At 42.5% G+C, this 22,970-nt stretch overlaps 1 protein-coding gene across 4 annotated transcripts in view; it reads left to right on the plus strand.

The window, feature by feature from the left end:
• The first annotated feature begins 546 nt into the window (after positions 1 to 546).
• Positions 547 to 22,970, plus strand: part of ttc28 (tetratricopeptide repeat domain 28) — a 774,630-nt gene continuing 752,206 nt past the window's right edge. For 3 of the 4 annotated variants that reach the window (XM_043715612.2, XM_043715613.2, XM_043715615.2), the window contains exon 1: positions 547 to 706. In XM_043715612.2, coding sequence (XP_043571547.2) covers positions 680 to 706 — 27 coding nt within the window. In that variant the 5' untranslated portion in view covers positions 547 to 679. The remainder of the gene's footprint in view (positions 707 to 22,970) is intronic. The other variant, XM_043715614.2, reaches the window with a different exon arrangement.

A 22,970-nucleotide genomic window follows, 5' to 3' on the forward strand; every position in this document is an offset into this window, starting at 1 on the left:
TACTGACTGTGGGGGCTGCTCAGATTGATGTGGGGTGTTTGAGGTATTTAGAAAATTGTGGCAGTGTATGAATTATTTAGTGAGATGAGTGTGGGGTATCTGGGTTATTTCGATGGTTCTGGCAGTCTCTGGAGGGGTATAATGCTAGCTGACGGGGAGCATTTGCGTGTTTCAGTGCAGTGGTAATAGGTTTAGTGGGAGACGGGAAGTTGATGTGGGATATTTGGGAATGTTTTTTAGTGGGGATTAATGGAACCGTGGATTGAATTTGGGTGTTTGAGACTGTAGCTGTCTGCGGGTTGGGGTGGGTGAAGATTAGTGGGACAGTGATGGTAGTTCTGGGCACTGGGTGAACGCGGGGCTGATTGAATTGGGATGTGGTAGCTGAGGAGGTGGGGTGTGGGGGGGGGGGGGTTCCAGTCTGGCGGTGCTGAGCGCCTGTAACTCGGGATCCCGCAGCCATATCCGTTATATCGCAGAACTCCAGAAGAGAGGAAGGATCCGAGTGCCAAAGGAGGGAGGGGGGGGAAAGTATGTGGAACAACATGGCGAAGTTTTAATAAACGGAGCTAGAATCCGGGAGTGGGGGAGGCGGACTACATTGGAGAAGCTTTTGTCCGGGTGGATGGGGATATTTGCCGGTGTTGGGACCAGCCAGTGAGTCCCCAGCAGCAGTACCATGGAAGCAGACAGCAAGAGAGAGAAGGTGAGTAACAGCAACCCTTCCCCCTTCACTAATTATTGTTTCAGTTCGCTTTCCCCGTTTTTCCTGCGAACTCTCCGTCCTTTTGAATCGCAAGAAAAAGCTGACAAGAGGGGTGGGGCAATGAAACTTTTGTTTAACTTTTCAAAGTCACTCGTGTGCTTGCTTTTCCCACACAATGGGGGGAAAAACAGTTCGATTCTGCATCAGTTTTTTTTCCCCATGAGATTTAAGTTCAATAAACCGCATCTAAGGGCGCATTTAATCTCCGGTTAATCTCTAAACCACAGAGAGAGTGTTGTTACAGAAGTGTTTCTCTCTCTTCCCCCCCCCCCCTCTCTGTCTTGCTGCACCAGAGCTGAGAGCATTGGGCCTGTGAATAGTGGAAACACAGCGTTCCTGCCATCGCCATCGAACGATCCCCCAACTAATTCAGCTCCTAAAGGGATGAGTTTTGTAACCCCCAGCCTGAAACTGGGGAGCCCTGTCCGCGCGTTCTGTCCATGGTCTCCGTACCCCGTCCTGTGTTCCAGTGAACAAACTTTTTGGGAGCTCGGGTAACATTCTAACGGTTCCTTACTTTTGAAGTAAGGAATGTTGTTCGCTTTCAAGAGGGGATAGAGAAAGAGAACAAATAAAACAAATCAAAACCTCGCATTTCGAATTCACCTTCACTGCCAATAACTGGCTCACCACCCTTACACTTTCCACACGTAAATTCTCCCTGCCTCAGAACTGGCTTCTTTTTTACAAACCGGTGACCGAAGAAACATGAAAAACAAGGGTGGGTAATTAACCAATGCAGAGGCCTTACTTGTACTAGTGTCTGCTTGTTGTGCTTAAGAATTGAGGTTCATTGAAACCATCATCTGATCCCCGAGAGGAAATCGTACCTCTTAAAGTCCATCTTTGGAAATAAAAGGATGTTAGTTCATGTTTATTTACTTGTGATGGTGGCAGTGGTGAGGGTGTTCATCTATGTAGGTAACAACTGATGAGATTTTTATTTTAAGGATGAAGATGTTGTAAATTGCTTTGTTTGTGTGGAGGTGCAACTCATTGAAACCTAGAAATTCTTACAAGGTGGATGTACATAGGATAATATCTCTATCAACTAAGTACAGGACAGTCTCAGAATAAGGACTAAACCTGATTAGGACTGAGATAAGGAGGAATTACCTCACTCACAGGGTGGACAATCTTTGGAACACTCTACCACAGAGGATCGTGGAAGCTCAACTATTGAACAGATTTATAATAGAGATTGATAGATTTCTGGATACTGTTGATATCAGAGGATAGTGTGAGAAAGTGGTGTAATGATGGATGATCAGCCACAGTCTAATTGAATCAGAGAGCAGGATCGAGGGGCTGAACCATTTACCGTTGCTATGTTCGTGTGACTAGTATGAGCCCCGAGTGATAGAATGCAGGATGAAACCTTCACAATGCTCAGTTCATGACCTGGACTATTCTGAGTAATGTAAATTTGACTGTAGGCCATGCAATTGTGAGCGAGATTGGACTATTATACAGCCCAGGGTGTCCATCCTTAAGATCTCCATCATTGGTTCAATGCTGGGAATAGGTTAGTGGCTCTCTATGGTCCTTTACATTGAGACTGGATAGGCAGAAAAAGAAGGATTGTTAAACTTGAAGGGGATAAATTACCAATAAAAAAAATGACGCAATCACCACGATTACAGGAAATAACTCAACTATCATGTGTTTTACATAAAATCCTCCTCCTGCCCAGATGTTGAGAATCTTGGAAAAATAAAACAAATCTTTGCATCAGTTGGAATTAGTGTCTAAGCAGATGAGGCATGTAATCTATTTAAAGGCTGGATTTATATATTGCATGTTTTAAGACAAGTATTGGGTTACAACTTTGATTCTCAAATTCCCCTCACCTCTTTCATAGTATAAAAGCAAACTACTGTTGGTGCTGGAAATCTGAAATAAGAAACAAAAATAACTGCAAATGTTCAACTGGTCAGACAGCATCTGTGGAGAGAAACAAAGTAAATGTTTCAGATTGATGACCTTCCATCAGAAACAATATAGTTTGATTTCTGCATGCATAAGGGCCCAATGGCCTGTTTTCACTTCGTAGGGATTCAATGGGCTCTGCTGCCATTTGCTGTGGTTGAATTTCAAAGTTGTGTTTCTGACTGCTCAGAGGTCAGCCAAATTATTTGACTACACTGATGGATGTAGTTTCATTGTGGACAGAATTTCTTTTAAACCCACTTCAGAATTTGTTTGACATTGCTTTTTGGAAAAAATTATTTTGTGTTTGGGCACTGATAAAGTTTTCACAAAACATAGTCATAGACATGTACAGAATGGAAACAAACCCTTCGGTCCAACCCGTCCATGTCAACCAGATATCCCAACCCAATCTAGTCCCACATCCCTCCAAACCCTTCCTATTCATATATCCATCCAAATGCCTCTTAAATGTTGCAATTGTACTAGCCTCCACCACATCCTCTGGCAGCTCATTCCATACACGTACCACCCTCTGCGTGAAAAGGTTGCTCCTTAGGTTTCTTTTATATCTTTCTCCTCTCACCCTAAACCTATGCCCTCTAGTTCTGGACTCACCCACACCAGGGAAAAGACTTTGCCTATTTACCTTATTCATGCCCCTCATGATTTTATAAACCTTTATAAGGTCACCCCTCAGCCTCCGACGCTCCAGGGAAAACAGCCCCAGCCTGTTCAGCCTCTCCCTATAGGTCAAATCCTCCAACCCTGGCAACACCTTTGTAAATTCTTTCTGTCTTTTTAACAGTGGTGAAGGAGAAATAGTCAGGAAGAAAAGTACAGTGGTAGAGTTTTTGATTTTACGTTTTTACTGGGATTTATATAGTATCTTATCACATCAAAGTACTTCATAATGAAATGCTTTTTGAAACCTACTGACTTGTTTTGTGGGTAACCAGTGTAGGCATTCTGCACCCTGTGAACAGCACAAATTTGACTGAAAATACTCGAGCTGTATGTGAAAACTGTGCAATCAGACTTTACCACTAATGCCTTTTTTGATGGTCTATACTTTCTGGAATTCGATTTATTCCATGTGTTTGGAGTTAATTTCACAGTTAACTGAGTGAAGATGCCCTATAGTTTAACTGTTCTGGGTGGTCTACGATTGCCTTTCACTTTGCAGCACTTTCGCACGTTTTGATTTGGAACAAAATTGGGAAGCCGGGAAGGAATCATTGATGGATGTGATTTAGACGAGTATATATTTCCTTTAACACACCATTATCCTGTCTTGGAAAATGATATGTTAAAGGCTGCCATTTTCTTTGCTGTCTATATGGAAGGCACTGCATGCACACTGATTCAACAAAAAATTGAAAGTTAAGCACTTTTGTGTGAAAGATTAACAATTGAGCAAGAAGGGGATTGCAGATTTCTAATCTTAAAACTCAAGGCTCTCTCTTGAGCTGAACAATTTTCTCATTAATTTTCACTGATGGCACAGAAGTTCTGTTGACAATATATTGCTGTGGGTTGCTTCGTATCCTTGGGCAGCTCTGTATTGATCCCTTGCTTGGTGATTGCTTAATTTATAACATTGTTCCACCTCGAGGACCTGTTATTGTTGCTGTTTGTGATTGTTATCTTTGACGCTAGAAGATCTGTAATTAAGATGAAAACCAGATCTGGCTTCTGTATGATTTTTAAACTCTGGCAATAACACTGGTCCCTTGCATTCAAGAGTTAGCCACGTGTCATTCCCAAGCAGATCCATCGTTGTACTTTGAGGTATAGAAATATGTAGTGTTCTTTGGATGTTCTGAGTGCACCCCAATCCATCATCAATCACTTTACTGAAAGAACTGCAACCCTGGTGGGTCAGACCCATTGTATTTAGTAAGCAGCTACAGCATAAAAACTCACCCAAGCTGTAGAAAATTTGTTAATGTTAACCGGGATTGTCACAAGAGTGTAATGACATACCAGACTTGACCCTATTTCCAGTTTGTCTTTCACCAGCTCTTTGTCTATATTCAAAATCAAGGGCAGGTCACAACAACTAGTCTTAGTGCCTTTCATTTAGTAAAATGTTCCAATGCACTTGACAGAAATCTTATAAAATAACAGTTGACAAAATCCATGAAATGGGAAATAGTAAGTGGGACCTAAAGCTTGTTCAAAGAGAATAGGTTTTAATGGACAACTTTGAGGAGAGAAACATGGAGCATTACGGAAGGAGCTACAGAGACTTCGGCCTAGCTGGCAACACAGCCTCCAATGGTAGAACAATTACAATTGGGAATGTACAAAAGGTTAGAACTGGAGGAGTGCAGATATCTTAGAGGATTGTTGACCTGGAGGAGGTTATTGAGATGAGGGACTGAGGCTTAGAAAGATTTGAAAACCAGGATATGAACGTTTAAAAGTGAGCTGCCAGAAGGTCCAAAAGCTTATACAAATGAACCAGTGAAGCTCTGCTCTTTGCTACTACCTTATAACCACCTTCTTTATATCAGTACCACTGAAATTTGGAGCTCTGACTGCAGAATATCCCCCTTGCAGCCAGATGCAGAAGCTATGGTCACATTGTCATGAATCTTTTTCAATGAGCCATTTCTAAATTTCTGTATTATCTGTGCTGTACCCTTATGTTCAACTTAGAATGCAGGCAATCTGAACAAGAGTGTTCTGAAGGTGTGATTGCAGCTGCGATGTGAAATTTGACATAGATGCATAAGAACATTGTAGTTCCAGTCCATTGTTATTTTTAAACTAATAATTGGTGAAGTTACTTTCTTAGATACCATATATGTTGCTTGAAGACTTGCTTTTCCCTACTGCATCTTGATGATTAGGACGCTAATATTTGCATTTCATTCTGAAGATCTATAATGTTACAACCTGGTGTGGGGTTAATTGACAGATCAATTCATTCAGCAAATGACTCTGATTACATATCATCTTTAGTGTTGCTGCAGTGCTCAAGGTGCTGTTTGCCTCTGCACCTTTAAACATTTGTGTTGTGAGAAATGAAATTAACAAGGGTCAGTGATGGAGTGATTGTTTTAAATTGTGTTGATGTTAGTTTTCTTCCAGACCACATCCCAAACGACAAGCAATTAAAGTAGCACAACCTTGCAAATGGTCAGCAAATCAGAGCAAGTGGGAAAGTATTGAAATAATCTAGATTTGAGCGAAAAGGAGTGTGATGTGATCCTATGTGACAGGTTTATTACAGGGAAAAAGATATGGAAAGAAGCCAAGAGGAGCGGGAATGGGGGGAGGTGAGGAGCAGGAGTTGGGGGAGGTGAAAGAGACAATGAGAGAGAAAAGGGGTGACACAGGTAGAGACTGGAAATGCCCCCCCCCCCCCAACACCCCACCTTCCCAAAAGTAGAAATTCAGATTTTATCAGAAAGTAGCAAATGACTCTTGGAGCCTTGAAAGCGTTTGTGTTTCCATGGTAATTAAGTGGAAGGACATCCTGTGGTGCTGTGCTAATTGACGAATATATTTTATTAAACTAATTGAGAAAATAAATGCTGGAATTGCGGTTGCTAAAGGATAGTATTCAGTTCTGCTAATGTCATTTTGACTAATTAACCAGAATTTATTCCATGCTTAATGTGACAGGAAAATGGCAGTGAACCCCGGTTACAAAGTTCCAGAGACCTCAAGTTTTTTTTTGCTTCCTTAAATGCAAACTGGATATTTAATTTCTGTTCTTTTTCTATTTCTTTGGTGATTACACCCTTTGTTCTCTAGTTTTGTTCTTCATGAGTAAAGTTGCACTTATGCATGTGTTGGCCGAACAATGTATGTTTTCTAAATGCTTATCCCCAATGTTAATAAATTTGAATGCTTTCAGGCAAAGTCCATCTCTTGTGGAGTTTGAGATGAAGTTCTTTGAACCATGTTTGAACTCGGTCACAGGATTCATTCTTTTTAAAGCAGAGAATTGCATTCTCTGATATTTACCATGTTTGAGGTCTTTGCATGTCTGGGAGACAAATTGTAGCTGGCAGCCTCGAACCATTGTAATCTCGCAATGCCACTGAGTCTGACATGGTTAACTACAGCTAGATAAGTTTTAATTTAAGAGGTTCCAGTGTATGTTTATACCGAGGTTTGGTTTTCCATGTGACTGCAGTTCTGTGTTAAAGGGATACACCTGCTATCTCTGATTCTGATTTTATGAGCTCAATGACCTTGACGAATACATGAAAGGCCACTGCTATGGCTCATGATGCTGCTGTTGTTCAGGCTTAGTGATGAGTCAACGACATAACATTGATGCCTTCTTTCGTGAGCTAACTACACATTGATATTCATTGTGCTGGATATTTCAGATGCCAACATCTTAGATGTGAATATTGCTGAGATCTTATTGCAGACTCTTGATGACCACGAGCTGTCTGTCCCTTGAAGGGTAGAAAGCAGCTGGTATTTGTTAGTGGACCTGTGTCTGGCTGAGGATCAGTGGGTTATCAGAAATCAATTCAATAATCTGTAATATAAATAATCAGAAGCAGTGGAATTTGATTATATTTTGCAGATGAGTTGATTTTGAGCTCTGGAACTCCAAAATATTGTAACTGACTGGAATAAGAGCAGAAGAAATTTAGCATGGGCAAATGTAAAACATTAGCTTAAAAATGTGTTGCTGGAAAAGTGCAGCAGGTCAGGCAGCATCAAAGGAGAAGGAGAATCGACGCTTCGGGCATCAGCCCTTCTTCAGGAATGAGGAGAGTGTACCAAGCAGGCTAAGGTAGGGAGGAGGGACTTGGGGGAGGGGCGTTGGGAATGCGATAAGTGGAAGGAGGTTACGGTGAGGGTGATAGGCCGGAGAGGGGGTGGGGGCGGAGAGGTTGGGAAGAAGATTGCAGGTCAAGAAGGCGGTGCTGAGTCTGAGGGTTGGGACTGAGAAAAGGTGGGAGGAGGGGAAATGAGGAAGCTGGAGAAATCTGTATTCATCCCTTGTGGTTGGAGGGTTCCTAGGCGGAAGATGAATCGCTCTTCCTCCAGGCGTCGTGTTGCCATGGTCTGGCGATGGAGAAGGCCAAGGACCTGCATGTCCTTGGCGGAGTGGGAGGGGGAATTAAAGTGTTCAGCCATGAGGTTGGGTTGGTTGGTGCGGGTGTCCCAGAGGTGTTCTCTGAAACGTTCCGCAAGTAGGCGGCCTGTCTCCCAAATGTAGAGGAGGCCACACCGGGTGCAGCGGATGCAGTAAATGATGTGTGTGGAGGTACAGGTGAATTTCTGATGGATATTGAAGGATCCCTTGGGGCCTTGGAGGGAAGTGAGGGGGGAGGTGTGGGCGCAAGTTTTGCATTTTTTGCGGTTGCTGGGGAAGGTGCCGGGAGTGGAGGTTGGGTTGGTGGGGGGGTGTGGATCTGACAAGGGAGTCACGGAGGGAGTGGCTTTTCCGGAACGCTGATAGGGGTGGGGAGGGAACTATATCCTTGGTGGTGGGGTCCGTTTGGAGGTGGTGGAAATGACGAAGGATGATAAACCTCTATAAGGTCACCCCTCAGCCTCCAATGTTCCAGGGAAAACAGCCCCAGCCTGTTCAGCCTCTCCCTGTAGCTCAAATCCTCCAACCCTGGCAACATCCTTGTAAATCTTTTCTGAGCCCTTTCAAGTTTCACAACATCTTTCCAATAGGAAGGAGACCAGAATTGCATGCAATATTTCAACAGTGGCCTAACCAATGTCCTGCACAGCCGCAACATGATCTTCTAACTCCTGTACTCAATACTTTGACCAATATAGGAAAGCATACCAAATGCCTTCTTCACTATCCTACCTATGTGCGACTCCACTTTCAAGGAGCTATGAACCTGCACTCCAAGGTCTCTTTGTTCAGCAACACTCCTAAGACCTTACCATTAAGTGTACAAGTCCTGCTAAGATTTGCTTTCCCAAAATGCAGCACCTCGCATTTATCTGAATTAAACTCCATCTGCCACTTCTCAGCCCATTGGCCCATATGCTCCAGATTCTGTTGTAATCTGAGGTAACCCTCTTTGCTGTCCACGACACCTCCAATTTTGGTGTCATCTGCAAACTTACTAACTGTACCTCTTATGCTCACATCCAAATTATTTATGTAAATGACAAAAAGTAGAGGACCCAGCACCGATCCTTGTGGCACTCCACTGGTCACAGGCCTCCAGTCTGAAAAACAACCCTCCACCACCACCCTCTGACTTCTACCTTTGAGCCAGTTCTGTATCCAAATGGCTAGTTCTCCCTGTATTCCATGAGGTCTAACCTTGCTAATAAGTCTTCCATGGGGAACCTTGTCGAACGCCTTACTGAAGTCCATATAGATCATATCCACTGCTCTGCCCTCATCAATCCTCTTTGTTACTTCTTCAAAAACCTCAATCAAGTTTGTGAGACATGACTTCCCATGCACAAAGCCATGTTGACTATTCCTAATCAGTCCTTGCCTTTCCAAATACATGCACATCCTGTCCCTCAGGATTCCCTCCAACAACTTGCCCACTGAGGTCAGGCTCACCGGTCTATAGTTCCCTGGCTTATCTTTACCACTCTTCTTAAACAGTGGCACCACGTTTGCCAACCTCCAGTCTTCCAGCACCTCACCTGTGACTATTGATGATACAAATATCTCAGCAAGAGGCCCAGCAATCACTTCTCTAGCTTCCCACAGAGTTCTCGGGTACACCTGATCAGGTCCTGGGGATTTATCCACCTTTACCTGTTTCAAGCCGCCAGCACTTCCTCCTCTGCAATATGGACATTTTGCAAGATGTCACCATCTATTTCCCTACAGTCTATATCTTCAATATCCTTTTCCACAGTAGATACTGATGCAAAATATTTGTTTAGTGTCTCCCCTATTTTCTGTGGCTCCACACAAAGGCCGCGTTGCTGATCTTTGAGGGGCCCTATTCTCTCCCGAGTTACCCTTTTGTCCTTAATATATTTGTAAAAATCCTTTGGATTCTCCTTAATTTTATTTGCCAAAGCTATCTCATGTCCCCTTTTTGCCCTCCTGATTTCCTTCTTATGTATACTCCTACTTCCTTTATACTCATCTAAGGATTAACTCGATCTATCCTGTCTACACCTGACATATGCCGCCTCCTTTTTCTTAACCAAACCCTCAATTTCTTTAAGGAGAAAGTGAGGACTGCAGATGCTGGAGATCAGAGTTGAAAATGTGTTGCTTGAAAGGGCTTATGCCTGAAGAAGGGCTTATGCCCGAAACGTCGATTCTCCTGTTCCTTGGATGCTGCCTGACCTGCTGCGCTTTTCCAGCAACACATTTTCACCTCAATTTCTTTAGTCATCCAGCATTCCCTATACCTACCAGCCTTTCCTTTCACCCTGACAAGAATATACTTTCCCTGGATTCTTGTTATCTCATTTCTGAAGGCTTCCCTGAATTGTCTGGTTTTCATAGACAGTTTTGTCAATTCAACATGGATATCATGAAGCTTGTCTCTATTTCTGGTCAGGTGATGGTTGCATTAATTATAGATCCATGTTTCTTTCTTTTCAGAAAAAGCATTTTTGCCCATGAAAGATCTTGTCAACAAACACCATAATCTAGAATTCAATATTCTACATTAACTTTTCCTGTGTTGTAACAGCATGCAAAATATTGTTGCTTTTACATTAGTAATAGATTACTGCAAATAATCCAAACCTTTTCTTCAATTTGAAGATATTTTAATATTTAAACATATATTAACAAGAGCCATTTAGAATTACTGGCCAGCTAAAGCCTGACAATTATTTCTTAAACTAATGAGCAGTCAATCTTTCCTGAAACCACATTCCATTTTTAGAAACACTTTAACCCGTTAGCTTGTCAATCGAAGAGGCATTTTGTCTTTTTCCAGCCCTCTCTGTTTGTCTGCTTTCTCTTCCCTACTTGAAGTTACTTAAACCCACATTCTGTTTAAATCTATGTTGCATTCTTCTTTCTCAGTCACTAAAGTCCCTTTTCTCCCTGACCCATTGTTCAGCAAATTCTGACATTTCTGCTTCACCACCTCCACCCAAACACTTTGTTTCAATTCATGCTTGACTCTTTCTTGCTGCTTTTACTTTCTTCATATACCCAATCTTTGATTAAACCCCACTCTGGTTAATACTGGCTCTCGTCTCTTGACCTGCCATCCCCATGATGCTCCAAGGCTTTCATCTTAAACCCTCTCTGGGATTTCTACTTCAGCCGTTTTGCTTCATGAAGTGTTTGAAGATACCTTCAGAATAAGTTTTTTCATTTTCTAAGAACTCCCAATAGTGTCAAATGACCACATTCAATCACTTTGTCTTACTACAAAACAGAATTGGGAACTGAACATTAATGATGAGTTAGAGGTGACCTGATTTATGCCAGTTTAGTCTGAGAATGAAGACATGGTGCGTTTCAACATTCCTGTTGAAGGGCTTATACCAGAAACGTTGACTCTTCTGCTCCTCAGATGCTGCCTGACCTGCTGTGCTTTTCCAGTGCCACACTTTTTGACTCTGACTCTTCAGCATCTGCAGTCCTCACCTTCTCCTGGGTTTCAAGAGTGCTGACTGCATCAAACATGGACAGTTGACAAGGGTTGCACGTTGGGAAAAAAAAATCAACCCTGTCTGCCCACGAGAACTAACATGGGAAAAGTTTTAGGCGAACATTCAAAGATCAATGGGTCACTGCAGACTCTATGTCTAACATGTCCAACCTCTACAGAGCAGCAATTGAGCAAGTAAGAGCTATAGAATGTGGAATGTCCAAAGAGTATGTGTTAGAGCTGTAAAAGATATGGTCAGACCAAATCATTAATCTGTTTGCAGGTCTGGTCATTGAGACACCAGAGTGAGTTCAGTGAAGAGTGTAGAAGTTGATTCCTAGTATTCAGTAATAGTTGGGAATGTGGAATTTGAAACACAAATAGACCAGCCCATAATCTTATTGAATGGCACAGCAAGCTTGATGGACTGAATGTATTACTCTGCTCCTGGTTTGTATATTCATTTAATGGGATGTCTGAGGAATGGAAATTGTTCTTTTCAGATTTGAAATGAGTTAGCTCAAGATTTCCAAGATGCATAAAATAGTAACTGATATATGAAAGATATAAGGTGAAAATCGCTTCTAATTGGATTGTAATAGATGGATAAGGGGGCATGGGTTCATACTATTTAACAGTAAATTTAGGACTTTTTTTTATAAAGAAGCCCATTCAATCTTTGACAGAGTAAATTGAAACAGGGACTGGAGTCATTATAAATAGTGAGGTGCTGCAGTGGGGTCTTTTCGATCCAGTTTAAATGGAGTGAATTAATTCAGCTCTTGTGTTGATTGTATGAAGTGGTGGAATCAAATAACTTTGTTACATTTTAACTTTTCCAGTTTTAAATTGTTCTCTTACATTCACATACGGAAGAGAATTATAAAGTGTTTCATGATTTTGAAACCATATTCCAGACGTTCAGCCACTGCTCTCTTTTACTTGGTTTGGCAAATGTCAGAAATCCTAATTTGGGTGAAGAGCCAAGATGCATTGTGCAGCTGGAAGACCACCAAGGCTGGGAAAAACACTAGGCAAAGTAGTGATGGTTTCAAAAATCTATAGATTCTCCATTGAACCAAAGGAAAGCTATGGTCTTGGAAAACCATGAACTTGAGTCAGAATGTCATGTCTATGCCAACCAATAAACAGCAAATTTTACTAATTCCATTTACCCACACTTGATCCATAGCCTACTATGCCCTGGCATTTCAAGTGCTCATCGTGATGCTTCTCGAAAGTTGCGAGAGTATTTGCCTCCACCATCCTTTAAGGCAGCATGTTCCCTATATCTACCACCCTCTGCACGGAAAATGGTTTCCTCTAAACTACTCACTCCTCGCCTTTTTAAAGCAGAACACTTAAGAGTTAAGTGTTGATTTCAACACATTGAGAAACAGGAACTTGTAGCATACTATATTGAAGTATGGAAGGAACAAAAGGGGAGAGGTCAGAGCACCAGTGACCATACAGTTCGCTGTTGGTTGCTTCGAGCTCCCTGGCCTGTGCATGGACCTCAATCCATTATAAACAGCTGCCTGATTTATCCCAGGAGTACAGTAATTGCTTGAAATATTCTATCAGAAAATGAGCAAAATGAGGCTATGGGGAAAATAATTAAAATCTGTTGTTGCTACCAGATCCATTTGATAAGTTAGGCCTTTCAAGATACTACTAGTAAAAATGTAAACGAGACTGGCAGGATAAAACAGCTGAAATCACAGCTTGTTCAGTGCAGATACAGCTGATATCCAGTTGTGCCAAGCACTCCATTTATGAATACAATACCCTCACTCATCTAAATCTGGTAAATCCTTGAACTCGGAACAAGTCAGTTGCTTGCACTGAATGCTAATTGTCTTATTAAGGCATCAGCTAGTGTTCTTTCTTTCTCTCTCTCTCTCTCTCTCTGTCGGGATCGTTGTTCATTTTCAAATACTTCCCCAACTTCACAGCATTTGGAGTAAGTGGTTCCTGCTTGTTGTCATTTTTTCTTTTCTCTCACCATTCTTTTTATCAATATTGGGGATTTTTCTGTATCCTGTTCTTCATTCTTTTTTATAAATATTGCTGTTTGCTGCACTCTAACCTTTACTTCAGAAACCTTTTTTTAAAAAAATAAACTGTTTTTAGCATGCTTTCAGTATTTCTAGTCCACCTACCCTCCTTATGTTTCTAATTCTTGATTGAAACTCGGTTTAGTAAGTGATTTGGAACATTCTAAGGGAATGAATGCTCAGTGTGTACATATTACTATTGGACTCAGTGGGTTTAGTTTGGGATTCTGTATTTGCCCAATGTAAACATTTGTTCACCAGAACCACGCCAGATATAAAAGAAGTATCACAAACTATTTACTGTGCAGCAGCAGACCATTCGGCCCAACAAATTCATACTCCACACGAGACTTAGCCATCGTTCTTCATCTAACCCTATAAACATATTCTTTGATTTCTTTTTCCCTCAGTTAATTATATACGTTCCCCTAAGTACATTTGTGTTACTGTAGTATTGATAAGAGAGAGAGAAAGATAGCGGCAACATTCTGTAATTTGGTGGAAAGGATTATTTGCCAGTTGGTGAGATTTTTACTATTGCCTGACCGGGAGTGCAATAAAAGTGATCGATGAATTACCCAAATCAGGGAATATTCACATCTGTGTGACTGTCAGCTTTATACAGAGTTCAGATGCAACAGTGGGCTCCGCTTGAAAGAAAAGCTCAATCTCTTGACAGCAATTTTAGCACAGGAGTTGAGAGTAAAATACAAAACATTTTTGGAGGAAGAAGGACGGAAGGTAGAACTGTTTTAAATCAGATTTCATGAGTAAGATCAATAATTCCATTGGTTTAGGTTTTGTGGTTTTGGCTGACAGTAGCATTACCTGTTCACCTCAGAAAGCGACACACAGAACAGTCTCTGTGCTGCAAACTTCCTCTTTTTCTAATGACTGTTTAAGTTAAATACTGTGCAACAGCAGTGCTGTGAGTAAGCAACCAATCACATTGAAGTATTCTCATAGATGACAAATCAGGAAGTGAAAATCTCTATCCACAAGTTTAAATTCCATTTTTCAGATAGAAATATAAATGATTAAAATTAGAAGCTAAAATAATCAATGTAAAACACATTTTAAATGCAATTTTTTCATTGTGGATAAGTTTGGAATTCCGTAAATATGAAATTAGCTGTTTAGGGACAATGAGGGTGTTTAGAAGTGGCTACAAAGTTTGCTTGTGACTACACACCAGATATGTTCTCAGTGGTCTTTGAACTAAGAATGCTAGTTTGTATGTAAGCAGCAATTTATTATTACTAGTACTACTGAAAATTACATAAGAAATGAAACAGTTATTAACTAAAATATGGATACAAAGGTTTAATGTAAGTAAGGTTAAGAGTTATTTAAGAAAATGAGATCCATCTACTATCATTGCAGGACTGGCTTGCTTTAAAGTTCACTTTCTGAAATGAAGATTTTGAAGGATGATGTCATATTCAGCTACTGTGATGGCTTCTATAGTCAAATAGTTTGAGGTTACTTCCGCAGGTGGACGGAGCATAACAGTCCTTGGGAATGAGTGAAGGCTGTTCAGTTTTGCTTTCATGGTACTGACTCTTGGTAGCCTGGCTCAGTGTAATGATCCTGTGTGCCTCTACCTGTTGAGAAGTGATTGCTTATTTCAAGATATTTCTCTGATGATTTTCAGATGATTCTACTCAAATCAAATCACAACTAAACAAAATGGCTAAGAATGTTAGAACATAGAAAAGTACAGCACAGAACAGGACTTTTGGCCCACGATGTCGTGCTGAGGATTAATCCTAATGTAAAATATAATAACTTAACCTACGCCCTCCTCAACTCACTGCTGTCCATGTGCATATCCAGCAGTCTCTTAAATGTCCCTAATGACTCTGCTTCCACCACCACCGCTGGCAAAGCATTCCATGCATTATCAGCTCTCTGCTTAAAGAACTTACCTCTGACGTCCCCTCTATACCATTCTCCTAATATCTTAAAACTATGACTTCTCGTACCAGTCAATCCTGCCCTGGGGAAAAGTCTCTGGCTGTTGACTCTATCCATGCCTCTTGTTACCTTGTATACCTCGATTAGGTCACTTCTCTTCCTCCTCCTCTCCAGGGAGAAAAGTCAGGGCTTAGTCAACCTCTCTTCATAAGGCAAGCCCTCCAGACTAGGCAGCATCCTGGTAAACCTTCTTTGCACCCACTCCAAAACCTCTATCTTTCCTATAGTAGGGCAATCAGAACTGGACACAATATTCCAAGTGTAGTCTCACCAGGGACTTGTCGAGCTGTAGCAAAACCTTGTGGCTCTTAAACATGATCCCCCTGTTAATGAAAGCCAAAATACCATAAGCCTTTTAGATTAGATTACTCACAGTGTGGAAACAGGCCCTTCGGCCCTACAAGTCCACACCGAACCGCCGAAGCGTAACCCACCCAGACCCATTCCCCTACATTTACCCCTTCACCTAACACTACGGGCAATTTAGCGTGGCCAATTCACCTAACCTGCACCTTTTTTTTGGATTGTGGGAGGAAACCGGAGCATCCGGAGGAAATCCACGCAGACACGGGGAGAATGTGGGCGGCATGTGGGCGGCATGGTGGCACAGTGGTTAGCACTGCTGCCTCACAGCGCCAGAGACCCGGGTTCAATTCCCGCCTCAGGCGACTGACTGTGTGGAGTTTGCACATTCTCCCCGTGTCTGCGTGGGTTTCCTCCGGGTGCTCCGGTTTCCTCCCACAGTCCAAAGATGTGCAGGTCAGGTGAATTGGCCATGCTAAATTGCCCGTAGTGTTAGGTAAAGGGGTAAATGTAGGGGTATGGGTGGGTTGCGCTTCGGCGGGGCGGAGTGGACTTGTTGGGCCGAAGGGCCTGTTTCCACACTGTAAGTAATCTAATCTAATCTAATGTGCAAACTCCACACAGAGAGTCGCCTGAGGCGGGAATTGAACCCGGGTCTCTGGCGCTGTGAAGCAGCAGTGCTAACCACTGTGCTACCATGCCGCCCACTTCTTAACAATGCTATCCGCTTGGGTGGCAACTTTGAGGAATCTATGTACTTGATCACCAGGATTCCCTCTATTGCTTCACACTGCCAAGAATTCTGTCTTTAATCCTATATTCAGCATTTGAGTTCGACCTTCCAAAATGTGTCACTTTGCATTTATCCAGGTTGAACTCCACCTGCCATTTCTCAGCCCAGCTCTGCATCGTGTCTATATCATGCTGCAGCCTGCAATAGCCCTCAATATTATCAATGGCACCTTCAACCTTTGTGTCATCTGCAAATTTATTAACCCACCCCTCAACTTCCTCATCCAATCACTTATAAAAACTACAAAAAGCAGAGGCCCAAGAACAGAGCCCTGTGGAACACCGCTCAACACTGACCTCAGGCAGAATACTTTCCATCTACAACCACTCTCTGCCTTCTGTCAGCCAACCAAATCTCCCTGGATCACATACCTCCTGACTTTATGAATGAGCCTACCATGGGGAACCTTATCAAATGCCTTGCTGAAGTCCATATACACCACATGCAATGTTCGAACTTCATTGACCTTTCTTGTCATCACCTCAAAGAACTCAATAAGATTTGTGAGGCATGACCTACCCCTCACAAAGCCATGCTGACTGCCTTTAATCATGCTATGCTTTTCCAAATAGTCACAAATCCTATCCCCCAGAATTCTTTCCAAAACCTTGCTAACCACAGACGTAAGATTGACTAGTCTGTAATTGCCAGGAATTCCCTCCTTGGAAAGAGGAACAACATTTGCCTCCTTCCAATCCTCCGGTATGACTCCTATGGAAAGTGAGGAAGCAAAGATCTTCGCCAGCAGCTTAGCAACCTCCTTTCTCGCTTCCCGGAGCAGCCTAAGAACAATCTGATCTGTCCCTGGGGACTTATCAATCTTAATGTTTGGCAATATTTCCAGCACATCAATTTCATCAATCTTGATCTGTTCAAGCCTGTATCCCAACTCAAAGTTCTCATTCACAACAAGGTCCCTTTTCACAATGAATCATTGTTCCACAAAGCAGCAGCAACAACAATGCTATCATTCCTATCTCCTGTTCAGTGCTGCAGAACCTTTTGAGTCTATGCACTCTGAGTGCTTAAAAGACAATATTAGTATCCTTCAATTATTTATTAAAATAATGCCTTTTGATTGTTGTTAGTGAAGTTAAAGCCACAAGATAAGTCATGTGATTTCTGGGGGCCATTTTGTGAGACTGCTTGGGCTGAATATTATGGCTATTAGCTAAATTTGTGTTGAGTCAAGTAGTTTGGAGAGTTTACCAAACCACACCCCTATAGCATTTCTGATGTTCTATTCTAACCCTATTTTACCAGGCACTATTCCCAGAGTAACTCTGAACACATTAGATATCCAGAATTCACCAATTCCCATCATGCCACCTTTTAAAAGTGCTTTCTGCACCCAAGCAAGCACAGTCGATGTGGAGCTGCTCTGCATGGTTCCTGATGTTTGCACTGAACACGGCAGGCGGGCAAATTGATACCCCACTATGCGGCGAGATCCTCGGGGTCCTGCTGAATGGGGTAGTGCAGATGCAGGCTTTCACACCCACAGCCAACAGGCCACAAAATCAGACTATGGCAGCCTGCTCTGAGGTTGTCACCTGGGTTAAAGCGTCCTCTGCTGGGCATTCCTCCACACAGCTCTGTAGGGAGAAAGGTCAAGGTGCTTCTCACCCTGTCAGTGTAAGTTCCATCAACATCTCTTTGACACTTCACACTTTATCTCTGCAACTGTACCCACCTCCCACTAAAGCTCATGCACCACCATTCTCTCTCTATTGCCTTCAGCATCTTCTCCATTCACCCTCACATACCCCATGCCCTAACACCATTAACTATACATGTTCTTACTGCTGCCTACTCATTCACTCAGGACACCTCCCCATCTGTACTAACAGTAACAGCTGTGACACCCACTTTCTTTTCCCATGTTACCTGCCCCTGGAGGAAAACAGCTCCTAATTGGGTGAAATACTCCAGACAGGCATTCATCCTTAACTGGAGAAATTCCAGACTCTGATTATCCTGAGGGTTGACTGGCCATTCCCAAGCCAGTGATATGGGAAGCTGTGCTCAACTTGCTGCCTGCAACCCCCTCAACCAAATGAAAGTTACTAGTTCATATATAGGCACATAATAACAAGGAGCAGGTGTAGTCGATTCAGTCCCTCAAACCTGCTCCACTATTTAATACAATCATGGCTGATCTCACCTTGGCCTTAAGTCCACTCTTCTGCCCACTCCCCATAATGCTTTAGTAATGGATTAATTAATAATCTGCCGATCTCAACCTTGAATTTATTAAGTGTTTCAGCATTCACCACACTCTGGGATAGTGAATTCCACAGATTAACAACCCTTCAAGAAATAATTTTCCCTCACCTCTGTTTTAAATCTGCCACGCTTTAGCCTAAAACTACGACCTCTCATTCCAGATTGCCCCACGAGGAGAAACATCCTCACTATGGCTACACTATCAATTCCCTTTTGAGTCTTGTATACCACTGTTAGATCTCCTGTCATCCTTCTAAACTGTGAGCAGTGTAGACCTATGCTTGCTAATCACATGTAAGAAGGGAGAGAATAGGGCTCCTTAAAGATTAGCAAGGCCTATGTGTGGAACTACAGAGATCGGGGAGATACTGAACGAGTATTTTGCATCAGTATTTCCTTAAGAGAATGATATGGAAGATAGAGAATGTCAAATAAATAGCAACATCCTGAAAAATGTCCAGCACCTCTGCTTTGGTAATATAGAAGTCTTAAAAAGTCTTAAAGCTGGATAAATCCCCGGGACCCGATCAGGTGTACCCTAGAACTCTAGGGAAGCTAAGGAAGTAACTTCTGGCCCCCTGGCTGAGATATTTGTATCGTTGATAGCCACAGGTGAGGTGCCAGAAGACTGGAGGTTGGCTAACGTGATACCACTATTTAAGAAAGGTGATAAGAAAAAGCCAGGGAACTGTAGACTGGTGAGCCTGACATCTGTGGTGGGTAGGTTGTTGGAGGGAATTCTCAGGGACAGGATTTACATATATTTGGAAAGGGAAGGACTAATTAGGGAAAGTCATCATGGCTTTGTGCATGAGAAATTGAAGAAGCAATAAAGAAGATTGATGATGGCAGAACGGTGGACGTGATCTGTATGGAGTTCACTGAGATTATAGAACATAGAACATAGAACAGGCCCTTCAGCTCACGATGTTGTGCCGACCACTGATCCTCATGTATGCACCCTTAAATTTCTGTGACCATATGCATGTCCAGGAGTCTCTTAAATGTCCCCAATGACCCTGCCTCCACAACTGCTGCTGGCAACGCATTCCATGCTCTCTCAACTCCCTGTGTAAAGAACCCGCCTCTGACATCCCCTTTATAATTTCCTCCAACCAGCTTAAAACTATGACCCCTCGTGTTAGTCATTTCTGCCCTGGGAAATAGTCTCTGGCTATCGACTCTATCTATGCCTCTCATTATCTTGTATACCTCAATTAGGTCCCCTCTTCTCCTCCTTTTCTCCAATGAAAAAAGTCCGAGCTCAGTCAACCTCTCCTCATAAGATAAGCCCTCCAGTCCAGGCAGCATCCTGGTAAACCTCCTCTGAACCGTCTCCAAAGCATCCATCTTTCTTATAATAGGGCGACCAGAACTGGACGCAGTATTCCAAGTGCGGTCTAACCAAAGTTTTATAGAGCTGCAACAAGATCTCACGACTCTTAAACTCAATCCCCCTGTTAATGAAAGCCAAAACACCATATGTTTTCTTAACAACCTGGTCCACTTGGGTGGCCATTTTAAGGGATCTATGTACCTGCACCCCAAGATCCCTCTGTTCCTCCACACTGCCAAGAATCTTATCCTTAATCCTGTACTCAGCTTTCAAATTCGACCTTCCAAAATGCATCACCTCGCATTTATCCAGGTTGAACTCTATCTGCCACCTCTCAGCCCATCTCTGCATCCTGTCAATGTCCCGCTGCAGCCTACAACAGCCCTCTATACTGTCAACGACACCTCCAACCTTTGTGTCATCTGCAAACTTGCTGACCCATCCTTCAATCCCCTCATCCAAGTCATTAATAAAAATTACAAACAATAGAGGCCCAAGGACAGAGCCCTGTGGAACATCACTCACCACAGACTTCCAGGCAGAATATTCTCCTTCTACTACCACTCGCTGTCTTCTGTTGGCCAGCCAATTCTGTATCCAGACAGCTATGTTCCCCTGAATCCCATTCCTCCTGACCTTCTGAATGAGCCTACTATGGGAAACCTTATCAAATGCCTAATTATGAAGATTACTTCAGAGCACAGTGGGATCTGGATCAGATGGACCAATGGGCCGAGGGGTGGCAGGTGGAGTTTAATTAGATAAATGTGAGGTGCTGCATTTTGAAAAGGCAAATCAGGGCAGGATTTATACACTTAATGGTAAGGTCCTGGGGAGTGTTGCTGAGCAAAGACATCTTGGAGTGCAGGTTCATAGCTCCTTGAAAGTAAAGCCACAGGTCGATAGGATAGTGTAGGAGGTGTTTGGTACCACTTATTGAATACTGCGTGCAATTCTGGTCTCCCGGCTATAGGAAAGAAGTTCTGAAACATCAGACAACATTACAAGATGTTGCCAGGGTTTGAGCTATAGGGACAGGCTGAGTAGGTTGTGGCTGTTTTCCCTGGAACATCAGAGGCTGAAGTGTGATCTTATGGCGGTTTATAAAAGCATGAGGGGCATGGACAAGGTGAATAGCCAAAGTCTTTTCCCCAGGGTAGGGAATTCCAGAACCAGAGGGCACTTGTTTAAGGTGAGAGAGGAAAAATTTAAAAGGAGTGTCGGGATGGCTTTTTCACGCAGAGGGTGATGCATGGAATGAGCTGACAGGGGAGGCTGGTACAATTACGGCATTTAAAAGGCATCTGGATGAGTTTATGAACAGGACGGGTTTAGAAGGATGTGGGCCGAGGCAAATGGGACTAGATTAATTTAGAATATTTGGTCGGCATGGACAAGTTGGACCAAAGGAGCTATTTCCATGCTTTACATCTCTGACACTATGACTTCTTCGAAGACTAGCCCTTGATTTGATTGTGGGCTGCTGACAACTGTAAGGTATCTGTCTTTTGTGTTTGGTGGAAGTGACATGAGCCTCATATCTTTGAATGCAGAGCCAGAACATAAATAAGCAAGGCAAAACAACACAAGACAGGGATGCTTTGATCATCCAGGTCGGCTCCGAGTGAGCGAGCGCAATGTGAGCATGAAAAGAGTCCAGAAGGGTAGCCTGGTTCAGTCCCTGAGTGGGTGAGTGTCCCTAAGTGCACAGTGTCCTTGCTGCAGCATTACAATGAATGAAAATAATCATGTAAAAGTTGAAGTTTTTGTTAATGCATTGATCATTTCAGGATTGCAGTTTTGTGAGGAGGAAGTGGTGAGTGTGGTTGAGGGGTGGTAAGGGGAGGGTCACTAAATAGTATACCCTCAGGAGAAGTATAGAATTGCTGACAACCTCTTAATTTCCATGTTATTTTGTTTAGAATCATACAACACCAGGTTATAGTCCAACAGGTATATTTGGAAGCACTAGCTTTCAGAGCTCCGAACAAACCTGTTGGACTATATCCTGGTGTTGTGTGATTTTAAACTTTGTCCACTCCAGTCCAACACCAGCTCCTCCACATCATGTAATTTTGCACATCCACAAACTGCATAAACTGTTGGCAGATTTTGGGCCATCATTTCACCTGGGAAAGTTGGTTAGCCTATTGTGTTCATATCAAGAAGATATTTCACATTCTGTAATTAGTTAGCATTAGCTTTAAAATGCATATGGATATTTTTTATTTGTGTGCATGTTGATGAGTTCCTTGAGGGATTGTGTCACTGCAAGGCGTTGGAGAGCTCAGGAGCTATAAAGCGTAATGGTTCCACAAGATCTTTTGTTTTTTGTACGGGGTTGCAGTGGTACAGTTGATAACATCATTATCTTACCAACAATAAAAGCAGAAAATGCCAAAAATAATCAGTAGGTCAGGCAGCATCCGTGAAGACAGAATTAGAGTGAACTTCAGTTCAATGACCTTTCAACACGACTCATATTGTCCCACACTACGAGATCATGTCACTGATCCTTTGGGGTAACAAATCTTATATTTTAAGACTGACATTTATGATCGACAGGGGCTAGACAGCTTGAAAATCCATTTACCAAGCAGAGCTATAAATGATGTTAATAAAAATGCATAGTTGTTCTGCTTGACGTGTGCACGATGAGACTAGCAGAAAGAGGAGAATTATTTTTTAAAATGAAAGCCTTCAACTTTTCTCAGACTCAATTTAACATCGAAAACTCACTGAAGCTTGACTGGAAACTGGGAGTACAAGTTTGCCAGGGATTAACTATCTGCCATTCTTGACTTTTCTCAAACACTGCCGTATGCTTTTATCCCTTTTCTGTTGGCCCACACAATGTTTTTGTCATCGTATTCAGTCCCGACTGGGATAGAGTGAGAAGCCAAGCATTCAGTATTGAATAAAAATGCTGGATCAATGTTTAATTAATTAGGCAAGCTGAGCCATTCCTTGCAGGCAGCAAGGTTTGTATGAAAGCTTTCCTCTGTCTGATTCCTGCAGTGCAACAAGTGTGCTGTGG

The sequence above is a fragment of the Chiloscyllium plagiosum genome, unplaced genomic scaffold, assembly GCF_037043375.1.
Source record: "Chiloscyllium plagiosum isolate Xiang-an unplaced genomic scaffold, Cpla_swu_hap1 HiC_scaffold_24, whole genome shotgun sequence".
In the NCBI taxonomy this organism is placed as follows: Eukaryota; Metazoa; Chordata; class Chondrichthyes; order Orectolobiformes; family Hemiscylliidae; genus Chiloscyllium; species Chiloscyllium plagiosum.